This window comes from Epinephelus fuscoguttatus, linkage group LG1, assembly GCF_011397635.1.
Source record: "Epinephelus fuscoguttatus linkage group LG1, E.fuscoguttatus.final_Chr_v1".
Classification (NCBI taxonomy): domain Eukaryota; kingdom Metazoa; phylum Chordata; class Actinopteri; order Perciformes; family Serranidae; genus Epinephelus; species Epinephelus fuscoguttatus.
The window spans coordinates 7897867-7917113 of NC_064752.1; the positions used below are offsets into that span (position 1 = coordinate 7897867).

At 42.7% G+C, this 19247-nt stretch overlaps 1 protein-coding gene across 5 annotated transcripts in view; it reads right to left on the minus strand.

Annotated features, from left to right (window-relative positions):
* Window positions 1-19247, minus strand: part of ptprt (protein tyrosine phosphatase receptor type T) — a 561846-nt gene that overhangs the window by 361387 nt on the left and 181212 nt on the right. For all 5 annotated transcript variants that reach the window (XM_049597546.1, XM_049597460.1, XM_049597372.1 and 2 more), the window contains exon 8: window positions 12448-12741. In XM_049597546.1, the coding sequence (XP_049453503.1) occupies window positions 12448-12741 (294 nt within the window). The remainder of the gene's footprint in view (window positions 1-12447; window positions 12742-19247) is intronic.

Genomic DNA, 19247 nt, shown 5'->3' on the forward strand with positions numbered 1-19247 from the left:
TTTAGTGTTCAACACAAATATACAACTATCCTTTTCTTGTGTTCCGAATAGATTTTGAGATTTTTTTTTTTTTTTATATATATATATTTTTTGAGGCATTTTAGCCTTTAATTGACAGGACAGACAAGTGTGAAAGGGGGAGAGAGAGGGGGAGTGACATGCAGGAAATGGCCACAGGCTGGAGTCGAACCCGGGCCCCTGCGGCAACAGCCTTGTACATGGGGCGCCTGCTCTATCCACTAAGCCACCAACGCCCCAGATTTTCAGAATTTGAACGAGGTTTGGTGAGATGTTCAGGTTGACAGCAATGTACATGTGATATACAGTAGTAAACAAGCCAATATAGTCCTCTGAGCTAATGCATGCTAACTACGCTAAAGACCGAGCCAAAATGAGCAACAACGCTTTTTTGCCGACACTAGATATCAAACAAAAGCCAGAGACTTTACCATATTAAGTTGCTGCAAGCTGTAAATTCACCACTTCTAAAGCTGTAAATCAGAATGGAAGTACAGAGAGTTGTTGCATAGAGATGATACACCTTCTCATCTAGTTGCATTGATGTGAACCAGCAGGTTTTTAGAAAGTTGCAGGATGGCGCATTGCAACTGGTTGCATGTTTCAACTTGTGTTGTTGCGAATCTTTGGTCTGAACTGGGCTTAAGAAGAAGGCAGAAGGTAACATGATGTCTAAGACAGACCAAGCAAAGCCTCTCTTCCCAGGGTCTGGGTTGGTAGCTGCCTGTACCAAAGAGCAGCATGAAATGACCACTCACTCTGCAGCTAAATCTGAGGGCTGAAATATTTACCAGATGTGCAGTGCACACTGACTGACAAAAAAGATCTCAGTCGACTGAGGGGTCTCGGACTTATGATTAGAATCTCCAACTTTCAGGGGCCAGCCCTCTGAACATGTGATGACTTTTGTCAACTAAAACAGACTAAAACTATTAAGGATGAAAATGACTAAAATGTGGCTAAAACTAATAGGCATTTTTTATTTAAAGAATGAAACTAAATCTAAAAAAGTGATATGGTAGCTACTGTGTTACGTTTGGTAATATTTTATTCCTGACAGAAGGCTACTTTTGCTTTTCAACACAATGTGCTCATTAAAAATAAATAAAAAAAATCCAACAGACTGTTATTTCGTACTGTTCTACTCTAAATCTGAGCTCTGAACTGTTTGATTCTGGGAGTGTTTGATGCAGAAAGGATGGCGTGCACTCTCTTAACTGCATCTGAACTGCTTGGCTTGGCAGAATGGTGAAGCAGTGGTGTCAGCCAAATCAGTATATACCCAGCAGGTGAATTAAAAATCTATCTTTATGGAGCAACACATTAGCCAACACTCACATTACCATCCTTCACATAAAGATCTACTTTATAAGAAATGGGTGAGTCGGGGGAAAGGAAAGAAGGGTCTGGGATGTAGTATATAACCCTCAGGTGAATTAAGTCTTTATGGAGTGCTGCATATTAGCCAACATTCACATTAGCATCTGCCTCCTATAAAGACGAGAGCAGAGAAGGAAACGCTGGGAGAGAAGAGCCACGAAAGAGATACTAAAAGAAGATTTATGTACAGTGGGTGAATTAAAAGTCCATCTTTATAGGGTAACATATTAGCCAACACTCACATTATCATCCTTCACGTAAAAATATTAATTTACAAGGAAGAGTGGAGAAGTGGAAAGAGAAGAAGTGGGGGAGATGTGATTATAGGAGGGTGCAGTTGCACTTTGAGGGGGTAACGCTAAAGTTAAAAGCTGATATTTATAGAGACAAGGATCAGAGCCAATGTTCACATTTTGTGTTCAGGGAATATTGAGTTTAAGGTAATATTTTAATGAAGGAAAGAAGAGACGGGAATACAGAGGAGGAGTAGAGAAAGATGAAGGAGAGCAATAAGGGATAGAGACACAAAGATCAAGGAGGAGTAGGGAGGATGGCAAAATGTCACGGGAGTGTGTTTGTGTTATCTGACAGGCTCTCCGAAGCAAAGCAATGCTGCTGACTGCTTAAGAGAGAAGATCAGCAGGGATAGGTTGAAGAGAAGGAGGCTCATTTGAAGTCAGAGACAAACAGGGAGCACAAACCCATGGAGGTCACACACACAACACTGGAAGGAACAACTGGTCCGCTGAGTGTTGTTTATGGAAAAAGAGTTGGGTATAGAGAGGAATTATCCAAATGAAAACAGGGTGGTGAGCCATTTGAAAGCCTTGAAAAGTAAGGAAGAAGTGAGTCGAGGGAAGATGGAGGGATAGTAAAATCAATCATTATCAAGGCTGTGTCCTCGCTGCACCTCGAGCAAAATGGAGGGTTCATTTTTGCTCGCCTCCTCGATCTACTCTTCACACCGCTCTCACAAATGTGCCACGCTAGAGGAGGCACATGGCTAAATTCGTTGTTGGATTCCCTGGAGCCACCGCAGCGCCAGTTATGGGTGAAATGGCCTGAATCCTATTTTGAGCGACGGCCGCCTGGCAGCCGGCTGCAGCATCCATGACGACAGCGGAACAACAATGGAGTGTGGAGCCGGTGGAGGAAGTGAGAGGAAAAGCGCATTTTGTGTGATTTCCACATAATGGAGAATTTAGAGCGATCGCTCAGTGAGAATGGCCGGGGCTTCATTTGTGCCAGATCACTCCAGAATGTCATCCTGAGGATACGACACTTCTTCAATTAAAATGTGTTGATACATTTCTAAAATATTTAAAGTTGTCTGTTCTGTTAGTCTTTAATTATTCACTGACATTTTTCAGAATTTGCTTAACTTCCTCCCACAGTCCAAAGACATGCAGGTTAATTGGTGACTCTAAATTGTCCGTAGGTGTGAATGTGAGTGTGAATGGTTGTCTGTCTCTATGTGTCAGCCGTGTGATAGTCTGGTGACCTGTCCAGGGTGAACCCTGCCTCTCACGCAGTGTCAGCTTGGATAGGCTTCAGCACCCTTGTGACCCCTGACACAATTAGTCGTTACGGAAAATGAATGAACGAATGCTTAACTTGGGGGAATCGAGTTGATTCAGGTCACCAGTTGAGACAACCCCGAGTGGACTCACATTTTTTTCAGTCGGATCACTGCACCTTTTTAAGTCATTGTACATGGAATAATGCAGGATCAGCAGCATGACCAGCTGCAAATTTGACAAACTTCACAGACTCTTGTCAAAATGATCAAACCACAAAACTAACTGAAGTGGTAGTAGCAGCCTAATCGGCAGAATAAATCTTGGCATTGCACATCTCTGCAATTTATAGATTTCAAAGGTCCACATCCTCCTTCTCTTCATCATCATCGTCCACCTGAGTATTACTATCTGACCTGTTGAAAGTGAGCTGTCTGAGTCATGAAATGATTCTGTGCGTCCTGTTCCTCTGTTTTGTTGCAGCTGTGTCCCGCTGCCACATTTTTGTCACTTATTATTGGTCAGACGTCTCTAAAGGCTTCTGATGGATGCGAAAACACAGAAAATTGAACCTATTCTGAAAATTTAATTGACAGATGAAAGTTTTGGACTTTGAGTTTGGATGGAAACTGTGCTAACTGTGCTAAGTGGCTAATGGGCATGTAGCTACTTCCATGTTTCAGATGATACGTCATGTTTGTAGTCGACCAGTGAAGATGAGTTTACATATCACCTTGGGTTTGTCCTTCACCTTCTCAAAATGATCCCACACTTTGGATTTCCTGCCCAACATGTTATTAACTAGCCTGTGGAATAACCGCAGGTACCAGCTCTGGAAATTAACCTGACTCCTATCTGACTGCTGAGTGTGGACACTCCCTGTGTCTGTCCTTTCAAATTAAATTCACACATGGTCCAGTCATATAGATTTTCAGCTCCTAATAGAGTTGTTTTTTGTTTTTCTCCTGCAACTAGGCGACCAATGAAATCTTGCTGACTAATGACCCTTCTTGTCAACTAACGTTTGGTCGACTATTAGGGGGCAGCCCTAAAATTAATGTAATGCCTTTTAAGACTTTTTAGGGACCCATGGGAACCTTGTGTAGCAGATATGTTGAAACTTTGCATTTCAGCAACACTGTGGTTGATGTGCGGTTACATTAAGGCACAGAAACCACTCATGGTTAGGAAAAAGATCATGTTTTGGTTTAAAATACACAGTTTTGGTGCCACAGTCTCGGCTGAAAATGCCCCAATGTCTTGCTGTCTTGAACAGTGGCCTGCAGCTTGGCAGCCACCTCGCCTGGGTTTCACACCATCTACCATGCCCTCCACCTCCTAACAGGAAAATCAGCTCGTATACATGCAAACTTTGTCACTTAAGAAACAATTATATGCAGGGTTCAACGCTAAGGTTTTTTTTTCACTTGCCCGGTCGGGCAAGTTGGTCAGAGATCTACTTGCCTGAAGTCAGTTTTTACTTGCCCTATAAAAATTGTTTAATTTAAGCGGCTATCAATTAACAAAGACTACAGTTATTTTTATTATGTTATGTAATCTTTATTCACACTGTATTTATTAATTAAAACAACATAAGTCGGGCGGCACGGTGGTGTGGTGGTTAGCACTGTCGCCTCACAGCAAGAGGGTTGCCGGTTGGATCCCGGGCGTGGGAGCCCTTCTGTGCGGAGTTTGCATGTTCTCCCCGTGTCAGCGTGGGTTCTCTCCGGGCACTCCGGCTTCCTCCCACAGTCCAAAGACATGCAGATTGGGGACTAGGTTAATTGATAACTCTAAATTGACCGTAGGTGTGAATGTGAGCGTGAATGGTTGTTTGTCTCTCTATGTCAGCCCTGCGATAGTCTGGCGACCTGTCCAGGGTGTACCCTGCCTCTCGCCCGATGTCAGCTGGGATAGGCTCCAGCCCCCTGCAACCCTCAAGAAGATGAAGCGGCTAGAAGATGAATGAAGAATGAACAACATACGTCATGTATTGTAGCTTAATTCCTACACAAATATGACACAGTGTCAGGTCTTAAAGTGAAAAACGTGTCAATCGTTCTCCGTCTATAATTTTGCGCCCTACTTGAGCCATGCTCACCTCTATTTATTTTTCACCCTTCTCTCCATTTCTACTGTATTAACACCAGGTTTAATATATTTTGCTTCCATCTCTCTGCCCTGCTCTACTCTACTTCAACGCTACTTAGCTCTCTCTCTACTCTACCAGTAGACTACCACATGCACCTGTTGCACAAAACGCACACAGCAGTGTTTCCTCTAGGATGGAGTTGTAGCAGCGGAGGTGAAGCACACGCATGAAAAATAATTTTCACATGTGTGAAACTTTTTTGTATGCTTGCAAAGCACAGCCTGCTGGGATGTTTCTATGTATCTACTGGCACCAGAAGGGCTCTTTAGGACTAAGTACATACAGTACATGTGTGCACAGCATGAGCAGGTGAAATGTCTGTCTAGCTTACATATGAGGTGTCTCAAGATTTAGGAACATACAGTTGTATTGAATATAATAAAAGTAAAAAGTCACTTGACGTGCTGCTGTTTTGTGCTATGACCTATTTAAGTGTTGGAAGTTGTTATTTATGTGACAACGCCTGAACGCAACACAAGCTCAGCATGAGTGCCGTGCTGAGCTGCTGTGCGAGCAGCTGTTTGTCTGTGCCTAACAGCAGTCTGTTGATGGTTATTTAGACTGCACACTGTCCATAACAATAACTTTGTCAGCTGACAAACTGCACCAGGCTCGGGTCAGGTTTGGTCAGGAAAATGCGGCCTGAGCCGCTCTAGCGTGCTCACATGTGTGTGTGGCGGAACTCCGCCGTGCGCGATACAGAGAGCAGAGGAGAATTGTTAACGCGTGACCATGTAGAGACAGAAATGTCTCGATGGCATAACACCATAAATAGTATATTGTAATGTTATTATATGAAGCGTCCATCGCGCAAAATAATATCAATGGGGGCTGTGGGCAGGACATTGTTACACAGCGTGTGCTTGTGACTTCAGGCAGAGAGACCGCTGCATCAGAGCAGAAGAGCACATTTTAAAATACATTTATTTTATCAATTAATTATTAACTTTTACTATTTTTAGCAACTTGCCCAATCGGGCAAGTGAGTTGTTAGTTTACATGCCCGACCGTGAGTTGTACTTGCCCCGGGCCATCGGGCAATCCTTATTGTTGAGCCCTGATATGACACGTATGAAATGTACAAATGTAACATGCGTAAATATACGATTCCACCATTTTCTCCTGGTGTCTGGACTGGAGGTCTAGAAAGGTGATGGAAACTGAAAACAGCACGAGGCATAATATGCTAAATATGCTCAAAATTAATACTTCAAATAATCCAGACAGTTGTTTACAATGATAACACAGAGGCATGACAATTAATTTGATATTAAAATGAATTATGTTTGAAAAATACTACAAGCAGCAGCTTTAATGTGATTATTAAGTCTGTTGGTGAGGCCTGAGCAGAGCTGTAGAAACTAACATGATCAGAAAGGTGAACGCAGAAGGTGTGGAGACTAATACACACACACACACTCACACACACATACCAACACTGCCAGTAGCCAGCAGGCTTTTGAACATCTGTCATACCTGCCTGCTCCAATCCCATCACACACTCAGACACACACACACACACACACACACACACACACACACACACACACACACACACAAAGCAGCCAGTGAGTGGTTGTGACAGCTCAACACAGCACCACTAGCCCAGAAACACATGTTCCTTTCTACTACGCTTTACACACAAACCAACACACACACAGTGACCACCACCTCTGTCCCACTTCACTTCACATCAACCATCTTCTGTCTTTTCCTCGCTCCCTTTGCACCTCCTAGCTCACTTCCTTCTCCACCCCTCCTCTTCTCCTTCCTCCTCTTCCCCACAACTTCATCCTTCCCCTTTCTCTTTCCCTCCCTCATCCTCGTCTCCTTCCTGCTGCCTCTTTATTTCCACAGCCTTCCTCGCTTATTATTCATTCCCCACAACTATCTATCAATCTATCTCTTTAAGCCCACTGAAAACTGGTGCACTGCGAATACGCGAGTGTTCTTTGATTTCAGATTCACTTCAGTCCGAAGTTTTGTCTCAGCAAAAAGAAAGTTGAAAGAGAGGGAGAGATGGAGAGAGAGGAAGTGGTTACAAGAGTGTAAGTCATCAGCCAGGAAAGTGGAGGGCTTCAGGTGAGCATAGCAGGAAGTCTCAGACTGTAGTCCCTTTTAAACCGCCTCTACACTGCCTCAGGGATCTGTATAAAAGTTACAATTGCAGGGGGGGGGGGGAGTTGTCTCACTTTCAAGCTGTCATAAGAGGTAGTAGTAGTAGTAGTAGTATCAAAAGGATGGATAGCCGGCAGGATGGGACCATGGGCTGAACAGGTGTGACATTTTGATGGCGTTTTGACGACATGTTGTGCATGCGACCCACTACAAGAGATTTGATAAGTAGCTGATAGCAGTTGGCAGCTAACTCAAAGAAGAACAGCAGCGGAAAATGTGCACAAATTGGAAAACAATGAGGTCGGGGAGCTCCTTACCCTCAGAGCAGAGACGAAGATCAGCTGCCATATAACAGATGGTAAATAACTGTTATTGCCATGTTAATGCCGTTGTGATTGTTTATAAAGGAGTGCCGACGCATATGTTGTATGTCACACTAGAGGCCACTGCTTTTGTGTAACATGTCACGCCCGTCACGCCTCATTTGCTGCTGCGATGCAAAAGTTTTAACTTATTGTTGCAAAAAGAATAAATGCTTTAGCTCTTATAGTTTTTATTTTAGATCGATTTTAAACAAAGTCATGGGAACAACAATATCCCACAGCCGTGACGGGACGATACTGTGGCGCCACTGCATGTTTTCATGGTCTTTTGGACTGCTTGTAACATAGCATGATGATGTCATTACAAACGGGCAACATGATGGCGCAAAAGAGAGAACTCTTAGTTTCTGCTGCAAGAAAAAAAAATGCTCTCTCTATTATAGTTTTTATTTTTGATTGATTTTAAACAGCATCATGTAAACAATGATATCCCGCGGCCATGACAGGACAACATGGCGTCTTTTGGATCGCTTTTAGCATAATGTTGTGATGTCATTCCATGCAGACGACATGATGGTGTGAAAGACCAAAGTCTTAGCTTTCTGTTGCAAAAACAATGAATGCTCTCGCTCTTACAGTTTTCTATTTTAGATCGATTTTAAACAGGTTCATGGACACAACGTAACCTGCGGCCATGAAGGGACAATATAGTATCAGCACGCATTTTCTCTGTCTTCTGGATCACTTGTAGTAAACCATAATGATGTCATTGCATGCCGACAACATGATTGTTTAAAAGGCTGATTTTTTAGGTTTTTGTTGGAAACAGAATGAATGCTTTAGCTGTTACACTTTCTTATTTTAGATTGATTTTAAACAGGGTCATGAAAACAACAACCCTACATGGCCACCCACTGGAGGTCTGTTTTATAGAGGGTTAATAAATGGAGCTATATAATTTTGAGTCTTGAAAGAGAAAAACAAAAAGACTGGCATCTTCAGTAGTAACAAAGAGGGGTTGGGCTGAGTGTCACAGACAGGGTGGGGAGGGGATTTGTTAAGAATAAGAACAATATCTAATAGTGTCACTCTTTAATATGGAAGAATGAGATGGAAATAGAATAAGTGGAAAAGTGAGAAGAGAGAGAGTCAGAGAGAAAGTCTGTACTGTTAACACATAATTTTCACCTGCTGATTACCTCGGAGTAAAAAAATTCAAGGGGTGGACAGAAGATAGCACAAATGCACTGACACACACAGACACACAAAACCAAAATATGTGAACAATCAGGCAGACACCTTTTCCAATTAAAGCACCTGCCAACTTAATTCTCCAAAGTTTTGACAGAACTTTCTTTATACATAAAAACAACACACACACACACACACACACACGCTACGTTGTCTTACAGAGAAGATAAAGGCATTGTCAGAAACACACAAAATAAAACAGTGCGGCGGCGCCATTCAAGTGCTCTCTATCTCTCCGTCTCTAAACTATGAATCAGAGGATGGATGCAGATCGAGCAGAATCTCTTTCAGACCAGCGCTGTCACACCTTCACCAACCTCTCCACACCCTCCTCCCCCTCTCATCCTCCCTTTGTCTAACTCCCTCCATCTCTACTCTTCACAGCAAAGAAATCACTCACAAAAGCTTTTGTCTCTTTTTCTCTGCATCAGACAACAGCTCTTGAGAAAAAAAATGGCTGTGAGAATGACATAAAGAAGAAGAAGAAAAGTAAAAAACAAAATATAAAGACAGAGAGATGGAGAGGTGGGGAAGTGGAACACAGAAAGATAATGGGAGAAACAAGAGTTTTGGCAATAAGTGGGAACAATAAGAAAAACAGAATAAAATAAAAGAAGATAATGCAGAAGATAATGAAGATCATGCAATGCATGAAATTAAAAAACAAGACATGAAAGAGAAAAAGAGTTACAACAATGGAGGAAAAAAGGGCAGTAGAAAAGGATGGAAAGAAGTAAGTGGGTGAGTGATAGAGAGATAAAGGGAGAAGGGGGGGGATAACTGGAGAGAGATCAAGCAAAAAAGAGAGGTCAAAAAAGGAAGGATTAATGAGGAGAGAATGAAAACTGAGGCCAAATGAAAACAACAGAGAGAAAAGATGGAAGGACATTTTGTAGATGAGTCAGAAAAAGAGAAAGAGACCTGCCTGGTTTTATAGAAATACCTAAGATGGACACAAAACCTTAACAACGTGAATTCAAGCAATGACAACGCAAATTCAGTGAGGACCTTATGATGTGATGGAGGCACAAATTAAGTATAAAGAACAAAGGGTGTATGTAGGGTGGGTGGATTAAACCAACCCGGTCTCATTCTGAAGTCCTCAAAATCCAGCGCTTCGGCAATGACTTCCAGTGTCAGACACGGACTAAAATAATGTTAATGTTGGCATGATACGTGGCTGGTCGCTGTTATGGTTTAATGGCACCCGGCGGCGTCAGGGGAAAACAGAGCAGGACAAGAATGAAAGTTAAGGCCGTAAAAGTCCAAGTGGGTGGGTGGGAGGCTTGTTGAATGGATCCAACAAACTAACCCACTATAGTGTTCGTGACCTTGACATAAACCTATCATCCTGACGTGACTTCAGCTAAATGATGTGGCGTTGATTCGGGCCAAATTTGAAGCGATTGTTTTCATAGCTGGATGCCTGAGTAACAAGAAAGCAGTAGCTTAAGTGACAGGAAACACCTTTTAATGTGTATTGGAAAGCTGTAGGTGTGTCAACTGATACTGCTTGTTTGTCAGGCACTATAAATTGTCATGATGCACAAATTCTTTGGCTTTCTCTTGAGTAAACTTTTATGTAGGAGAGCGGCGTTCACGTCCCGTAAAATTCTTAAGCCAAACCCTGCTTTTTCCTAAACCCAACCACGTGCATTCGTTGTTGAAGGGAAAAAAGTAAATTACCGGTGTACTGACGCAGTGTGTTTATTTTGAAAGAAGTTAATGCATGTAACAGGCAGAACTTGACACTGCGTCCCAGAACGTCAACAACCAAAGCACCCAGGGTACGCTGCACATATGTAGACGTGGAGAGTCCATGATCAAACGACATATGCGACAAAGTCAGAGTGAGAATGTGTTGGTCAAATAAGTCAAGTAAGAACCTTCAACCAGGAGACCACTGTTCATGTCCCGTATACAGTCAATGTAGTTCTGAGACTTTATAGACTTTATGTAGTACTTCACATCGTTCCTACATAAAGTACTTTGCGTAGTAACACAAAGTACTTTATGTAGGAACAATGTGAAGTACGTAGCTTTATACGCCACTTGCATCTCCTACGTAGTTATGTCAACTTAAATCACGATCTTTTACTAAACCTGACCAAATATTTTGTGTTTAGTGTTTATCTCTCCATAAACCTAACCAAACAGCGATCATTTGTAATAGACTTTGCATTAACATTTTTCATGTTGCCAGCATGTCGGTTTGACACATTTCGTGCCCATCACCACTTAATGTGTTGTTTAGGGGTTGTGTCCATTTCACGTATTTCTGTAAGACAGTGTTAAAGAAGCACAGCTTTGATCCAGCGCCCACAAATCAGCCCCGACCCCTAATGAACCTACTTAGTTTTTGTCAGAGCCTGACCCGAGCCTGAACCACAGCTGAAGTTTTGGGCCAGCCCGATTAAAAACCAGAATTTCTGGGGTTTCTGAAAAAAATTACAAGTGAAAGTCAACAAAATTCTTTTGAGTGCGGTAACAGCAATTTGTGATACGGTTTGCATTTCTAAATTATCAGTCTAAGCACAGAACCCATTCTGGCAAAAACTGGACCGCTCAAAAGTTCAAAGTGCTGTAGAATATAACATTTGGCACTTCGGCTTTTCAGAGCACCAGCTTTAGGACTTTGAGACACCAAGACGAAGGAGATGCAGCAGCCGAGCATCAAGTGCAGTAAGAGTAAACCCTAACAGTTTGTGAATTCATATACAAATATGGAAATTAGTGCAAACCCGATCCAATTCAAACTGCAGAAATGTTGAGAACTTACAGCCCTGGTCAGGTCAGGCACAGCGAGGTTCAGGCAGAGAATCAAAGCTCTCAGAAGGAATAAAGAGGACAGGAAACAACAACGTTCACAGAGAGCAGTGGTAGTGGGGCTAGAGAGTGGTAATGATGGCCTCCTGCTGGGTTAACTCATCTACCCCCACACACACACACACACACACACACACACACACACACACACACACGCCTCCATCAGAGATCTGATGGGCTGTCATATTATCAAATGAACTGCCACTCGTTGTGTCCTTACACCCCCGCTGGGATCCTCATTATCGGCCATGATTGCCCCCACCTAACCTCCCCCATCTTCTCCTCCTCCCTCCTCCTCCTCCTCTCCTCCTCCAACCCTCGCACTCCACCTCTTCTCCATCTCTGGGGCACCTTCTTAACATCCCAATTATCATCATCTTTGATTTGTGCTCTTGTTCCATTTTTCTCTTTTATTTCTTTTTATTTTTCTCTTGGCCTTTTGCTCATCTGCCTTCTCGCCTCTCTGTCTCCAAATCAGATGACTCAGACCGAGCTTTATACTCAAACCAAAACCTATCCATATATCCAAACCTTACTTTATAGTTTGCAGCTTTTTAACCACAATCGCCCAACATCAACATCAACTACGAGTGAGCGGAGTGTTCAGTTTTCACTCTGAGTATAAAACACAAGGACACAGCAGCTGTTTCTGTCAGCATAGCACGGCCACCCTGGACCATAATAAAGCCATCCACAACAAAGCACGACAAAGAAGAAGCAAGCAACAATCAGAGGAATGAAGTAAATAAAAGAACAGAACAAACCTAAGAGGGAATTTAAAAACTGAAGTAAAACTTTCAAGAATGCAAGAAAAGAAAAAGTGAAGGCTTGAAAAGAATAAGAAATAAAAGGAGTCCCCTACCTGCACATTTGGTCCTGGTGACCAGCGGCGGCCCCGGCGGCCCCGTTCCTCCCTCTCCAGGCCTGGAGAGCAGGACCTTGATTTCGTACTCCACATCTGGGTCCAGATGCCACAGTTTATAGGTGGGAGAGTCCACCACATGGGTCTCTGCCCAGTTCCCTGAAGTGGTTCGGTACTCCACCTCCTTCAAGATGATTGGCCCGTCGCCAATGATGCTGTTGGCGTTGGGTTTGATCCAAAGGTAAGTGGCGCCAACTGCTAGAAGCTCTGGTGGAGCGATGGGGGTAGGTGGAGCTGTGAAATAGAAACAGAGGTGGTTAGTTCAGTGTGGATTCTGATTCTTCTTTCTTTTATGATGCCGCAAAATCAGAGAATATTCCATTGATAAAACAAGTTGTCCCTGCTGTGTCATGTGATTCAGTCTGAGGGCAGAAAATGAATACATTATCTTGTGTTGACTGTAACTGCACCCCCACCTGAGCTTATCATCGTTATAAAAAAAAACATTACAGAACTCATCTTTCCCAAAAACTACATTAAAGTCCAATCAGTGGTGCCTAAGTGTGTAATGCAGCAATAACCCCTCCTTGGGGTGCTCAGTGTAATTTTCAAAAATAAACACAATTTGGAATGCACCATTTCATTATGCGGTGTTTTATCTACCAGCTGCTTTTCAGGGTACTTGCAGACCTCAATTCATTTCCCCAATAAAAATATCCATAATGATAAAAGAGAGTTAAGAGTCCAATATTTTCAGGCTGATTGGCAATTTTTTTTTTCTTTTTTCAAATGCCACACACTCAATACTAATCTCAGTACAGTCTGTTACGACTGCATCAATACCCAATTTCACTCAGAGACTAATAATGTACATTGTGTTGTTAAAGTGTGGGTCAAGCAAATATAAAGTGTATTTTGAGTTTGTCCCAACACAGAGAAGTGTGATTAAACACCCAGTCAGTTTTGAATGATCGAAAAAATCGCCAAGTATATCAAAGTGGGGAGTATTCTTTGCTCTGAAACAGTGGGGGCATGCCTATTGAAGGGCAGTCTTGCCAGTCCAATATGGTGTGACAAAGTGATAAAGCAGCATTCTGAGTAATGTATTAAAAGGAGAATTTGCTGAGTTTTAGCCAGCTCTTAGTCACCACAGTGTGTGCAGATGACAGGTGTGGGGCTCAACCTCCCTCCGTCCTGCAGCACCCAGCACATTGACTGTTTCGACTTGTTGCTGCCAAAGTCACCGCTTTATCGGGAGGGCAAGACTGGCCTTCAGTAGATACACGCCCACGGTTTCAGAGCAGAGAATACTCCTTATATTTTCAGGAGGAGCACGTTATGTTTTGTGGGGCGGCTGTGGCTCAGAGGTAGAGCATGTTGTCCACTGATCAGGAGATCAGCGGCTTGATCCCCGGCTCCTCCAGGCGATGTCAAAGTGTCCTTGAGCGAGATACTGAACTCCAAATTGCTGTTCCATCATTGTGTGAGTGTGTTAAAAACTCAGTAGCAGGTGGCACCTTGTATGGTAGTTTCAACCACCAGTGTGTGAATGGGTGAATGTGACTCATAGTGTAAAAAGCGCTTTGAGTGGACAGAAAGGCACTATACAAGTGCAGGTCCATTTACCATCCACATGGCTTGCCACCGACCAAGCGTCAGTTTTGACGAGCTGGGAGTGTGAATGTGTTGAAAAGCAGTGTAACTCCACAGTGCAGTGCTATACAGTTTACAGTCTTTTCATGTGTTTTCAGCAAGTATTTTCTAACATAAATAATGTGTTTAGAATAAAGCTCTAATTTTACTTCACCCAAACATTATACCCTTAAAGATGCTTGGAAAATGTAACTGTTCATATCACACGGAAAGCAATCCAGCAGCTGGAGGCGTTTTTTTGCTGATTGTTTTTAACAAGAATGAAGCCAGAGCGCTCTGAAAAAACTTCAGCTCAAAGTGGAAAAGCACCCCACATCATCTATTTTCTTGTCATCTTTTTTCCCATTGTCCAATCGGATGATTTGAGAGGCGGGCCTTCTGTGGTGGTCACGACAACAAGTTCACAGTTGGTAAACAATGGAGGAGAAACTTGTGGCAGTGGTTGCTGGAAACTCAGAGTTATACAGCCCAACGATAGACAGCAGGTTGTCAAACTGCCCCCAAGTCAAACTAAAATATGCCTGGAAACGTCCATCATGGAGGAGAAGCTCCTGGACCAACTGGTGGTACTCCCCATGATCCGCCCTCTTTTTAGGGTCTCATACCCACACAGATCTCTGTTTATCTGTGACCAAGAAACTATTTACTGATGGACTCTAACCCTCAACCAGAGCTACACCAAGTACCCTCTGCCTGTTCATTTTGGGAAGTAGTGATTCATTATTGTGGAATAAAACAAAGATAGACTGATTACATGTAAAGGTTAGTGTAAGAAGGTGATGGGGTGGTTGCCTGGCAACAATAAAAATGCGCAGCAAGGGCCTTAACGTGTAAAGGAATCAACTGTCAATGTGAGCGTGCGATCAAAGCGATCAAAGCTTAGTCTTACATCAGAGCCACAAAGTATATAAACCCACAGCCATAAATGGGTGCAATGTGATGTAAATGTAAAGTGAAAGGAGACACAGTTCAACTTTTACATTAAAAAACAGCTGCCACTAAAAGCTACTTTTTACAGAGTGATTTCTCTACCTGTAGCACTAATCCATCACGTTGTTGACATGTTGCTGACAGCTACTTTGCCACTAGACTTTCACATTATGCTACTTTAAAATAATGGCCTCTGTCAAGCCTAAAAGCATAGGATGTTTTATTACTCCCTTGTGTTGGTTTCTTTTTTTCCAAACCAAACTCGTGACAGCAGCTTCTTTTCAAAATGAGATATCCAATATCCATATGAATAGTGAGACCTCCTTGAATTGATAGGCACAGTGGTAAAAATAAAAGAGCTACAAAGCACATAATGAAACAAGACAAGGTAACTAAAGGAACATCAGATCTTAAACACGTCACAGTGATGACGTAATTAATATTTGCTTTGAGCATTAAGTGTTGAAGATAATTATCCGCTCAACCCCAAATCTCCAAGTGAACAATCATACTCACTGTTTTTAATGAATGTGTGTGAGAGGGAGAGCATCAGAATAACAACATATATAAAAGCAGTCTACTGACAATTTAGTCTGATGAAAAAGAAAAACTTCTGCAGACAGTTAAATCAAAAAAAGTAGAAATTTGGATCCTCTGTATAAGAACTGCTTGCTTTCCGCTGATGCAGGCCAGACAGTAAAATATGCCCCTGCAGCCCACACAAAGCTGTCTAAAACTACATTCTCTGTACCGCTCCGAGAGGCAGACTCAGTGGTGATAACTAACAAAATGATGTCAAGACACAGCAACCTGACTCACTTGCAACACCACCTTCGGTTAAAGAGCACCAGAAACAGATGGAAACAATGACAGTGGAATTATTCTGAGGTTTTTCTGTGGGTCATCAGACTGCTCCAGTGAGGATCCTGTGGTAATTACCATGGACAGCTCCTGTACTGTATGTCTGATGGTCTCAGGATAAGCACCTTGGACAGCGGCCGTGCCTGAGCTGTACAGGAAACACATCAAGATGTGAGAGTGGACGGACCTCTTGATAATCTTGAATCATTTTCACAGCTGAATGAACTGTTATTTTAGATGAATAAAGTTGAGTTCTTTATAGCTTCACTGTGACATAGAAGCTTCCAGGCGGATCAAGACACATCTGCCTGGGCCCTTATGCACACCCCTGCTGGGAAACAAAATACTGAATATCGCTTCTAAACAACAGCAGAGCATCCTGTTGGCCTCTGAGTCCATGTAATCACATCGTCTCAAGTTCAAATCTTGCAAGAAACCTTTGCGTGTCATCTCTCCTCTTTCTTCCTTCATTTATTTTCATCTCTACTGTTGCTGATAAAAAAAGGGGCAAAGATACTCAAGTACTTTGAAAATATGCACACAGCTGCTCCACAAGTGGAAGTTACAAATGTCTGGAATTTCATTACCATTACATTTTGTGTCAGAAGTAATGATCCAGTGCAGGTGTTGCTTGCAGACTGAGAACAGGGCAGAGTACTGACAAGAATCTGATGATACAGATGCCTGTTTCATAAGCACCTGTTTTTTGTGTTTAGTCCAGCAACTAGTCCATACCCAGTGAGTACAGCATACCATACTGTGACTTAGTCATACCAAACATTAGAAAACAACAACAACATTGGTCCACAGGGGGAGCCACAGCGATTGGTCGCATTTGAGCCATTTTTAAGCATTTTTCTGTTGTTATAGCGCCACCCAGTTGCCAATTAGAGTTAAATTTCTCCAGTCACCTTGAGGCGTCCTGTTCTACATATCTACCAAGTTTAGTAAAAATCCATATGGCAGTTAGGCCTAGATAAGAAATTAATTACTTTACTTTTACTTTAGATATTGGTCCCTAGATTATGTTCACCCAGTTTCATGCAGATCGCTCAAACTTCCTAGGAAGAGATCCATATGAAGTGTTTTTCAAAAAATTCAAAATGGCGGAAAATTTATATAAGCAGAAGTTATGGGTTATGGGCAGATTTGTTCCTCATGAGGAGAGGCATCTCTGTGCAAAGTTTCATGTCTCTACGACATACGGGGCATGAGATATGCCCATTCAAAGTTTGCAATTTCAATCAGTTGCTATAGCGCCCCCCTTTGGCCAATTGATGTAATATTGCTTCATTCACATCCTCCCATGACCCTCTACCACTGTGCCAAATTTCACATGGATTGACCAAGTCAGTGAGGAGAAAAACGTGGAACAGAGACACAGACAGAGTTTTCGTCATGACACAGTAAGATATGTTGATGTATTGAAATGGAAAAGTGACATGGTTAAAGATGGATTACAACACTGTTATAAAGTGGTCAGGAGTTTAAACAGTAGGGCTGTAGTGGTGGAGGAATTTCACCTGCAGTGATGAAGGGTAACTCAATGGCGTGATTTGTGGTATTACTGCCATTTTTTGTTTTTGCTATTTATTTGCAGAAATGTTGTTAATTACTTCATTTATCCTGTTATAGGGCTTTGTAGATAAGTTTTATTGTTGGGTATATTCCATACATCCATCTCTATCTGCTTATCCGAAGCCAGGTCGCGGGGGCAGCAGGCAAAGCAAAGCACCCCAGAAGTCCCTCTCCACAGCAACACTTCCCAGCTCCTCCTGGGGGACCCCAAGGTGTTCCCAGGCCAGATGAGATATGTAATCCCTCCAGTGTGTTCTGGGTCTGCCCCGGGGCCTCCTACCAGTTGGATGTGCCTGGAACACCTCCAACAGGAGGCGCCCAGGAGGATCCTGATCAGATGCCCGAACCACCTCAACTGAACCCTTTCGACATGAAGGAGCAGCGGCTCTACTCCGAGCTCCCTCCGGATGTCCGAGCTCCTCACCCTATCTCTAAGGCTGAGCCCAGCCACCCTTCTGAGGAAGCTCAATTCGGCCACTTTGACCTCATTCTTTCAGTCACTTCTCAAAGCTCATGACCATAGGTGAGGGTTGGGACGTAGATGGACCAGTAATTGGAAAGCTTTGCCTTCTGGCTCAGCTCCCTCTTCATGACAATGGTCTGATACAGCGCCTGCATCGCTGCAGACACCGCACCAAACCATCAATCCATCTCACGCTCCATTCTACCCTCACTCGTGAAGAAGACCACGAGATCTTGAGGCAGTAACTCTCTCCCAACCTGGAGGGGGCAATGGCCTCCAACTTGGAGGTGCTGACTCTCATGCCAAATGCTTCACACTTGGCTGCATACCACCCAATACTTAAGGGTATCGATATTTTCTTAAGCCCCTAATTCAGATCAAATGCATATAGAATCATTACATTTGAAATATATTTGATGGAGACACAGAATTTTTATGCCCCTCTTCAAAATTACATATCCATAGATTGGTTGAATGAATCCATTAGGGGGCAATAATGCTCAAAAAAGAGATGCATGCATTATGGAGGACCAACCATTCAAACACAGCACACACTGTTTTGAAAATTAACTCCTCACTCTGTACAGTAAGCTTTCTCAAACAAGTGCGAATAAAAGAGTCATTTTAAGATTGAAGTCTGGGGTCTCTCCTTATTAATCTTTTCTTTTTTCCTCCGTGGCAGGTGCTTTTTCAGTTGACAGCTACGATATGCTAGCTAAGAATAATGGCCCCTCTCCTCCCGCTGTCTAAAAGCAAAGTCCTGATCTCACTCTGCAAGTTTTTTACTTTCCTCAAGGCCCTATTAGAATATGTATGGTGGCTGCGGGACCGATGAATCAACTGTCAGTCACCAAACTCTCATCCATCTCAACTATATGGAGGCTGCGAGTGAGTGCGCCTGTGAGTGAGTCTGTGTGTGTGTCCATGAGTGCAGCAGAGAGTGAAAGACAATAAGCATCTCTGTGTGTGTGTAGAGAAAGTGTCTGTGCATTGAATGCATTTAAATGCATATGTGTGCAGTTATGTTTCTCATCTTAACATTCATGAGGTACCAACAGTTTCCTTCAAAAAAAGAAGGCAAATTAAGAGAAATACAGAGAACAAGAAAATAAATTATCCTCACTATCCTGAGAGAGAAAGAGACAAACAACTTTATCGTCAATGGCTGAAGTTACGCTTTAAAGTGCTGTTTCCTTTCATTCTGTGTGTCATATTTTTTTAAATGGTTTCATCTCTTTCTTAATAAAAGAGCACTTCAGTTTTTTCCAGTAAACTTTAAATGGTTATTCACTGGAAGCAGGAAAAATGGTGTCAT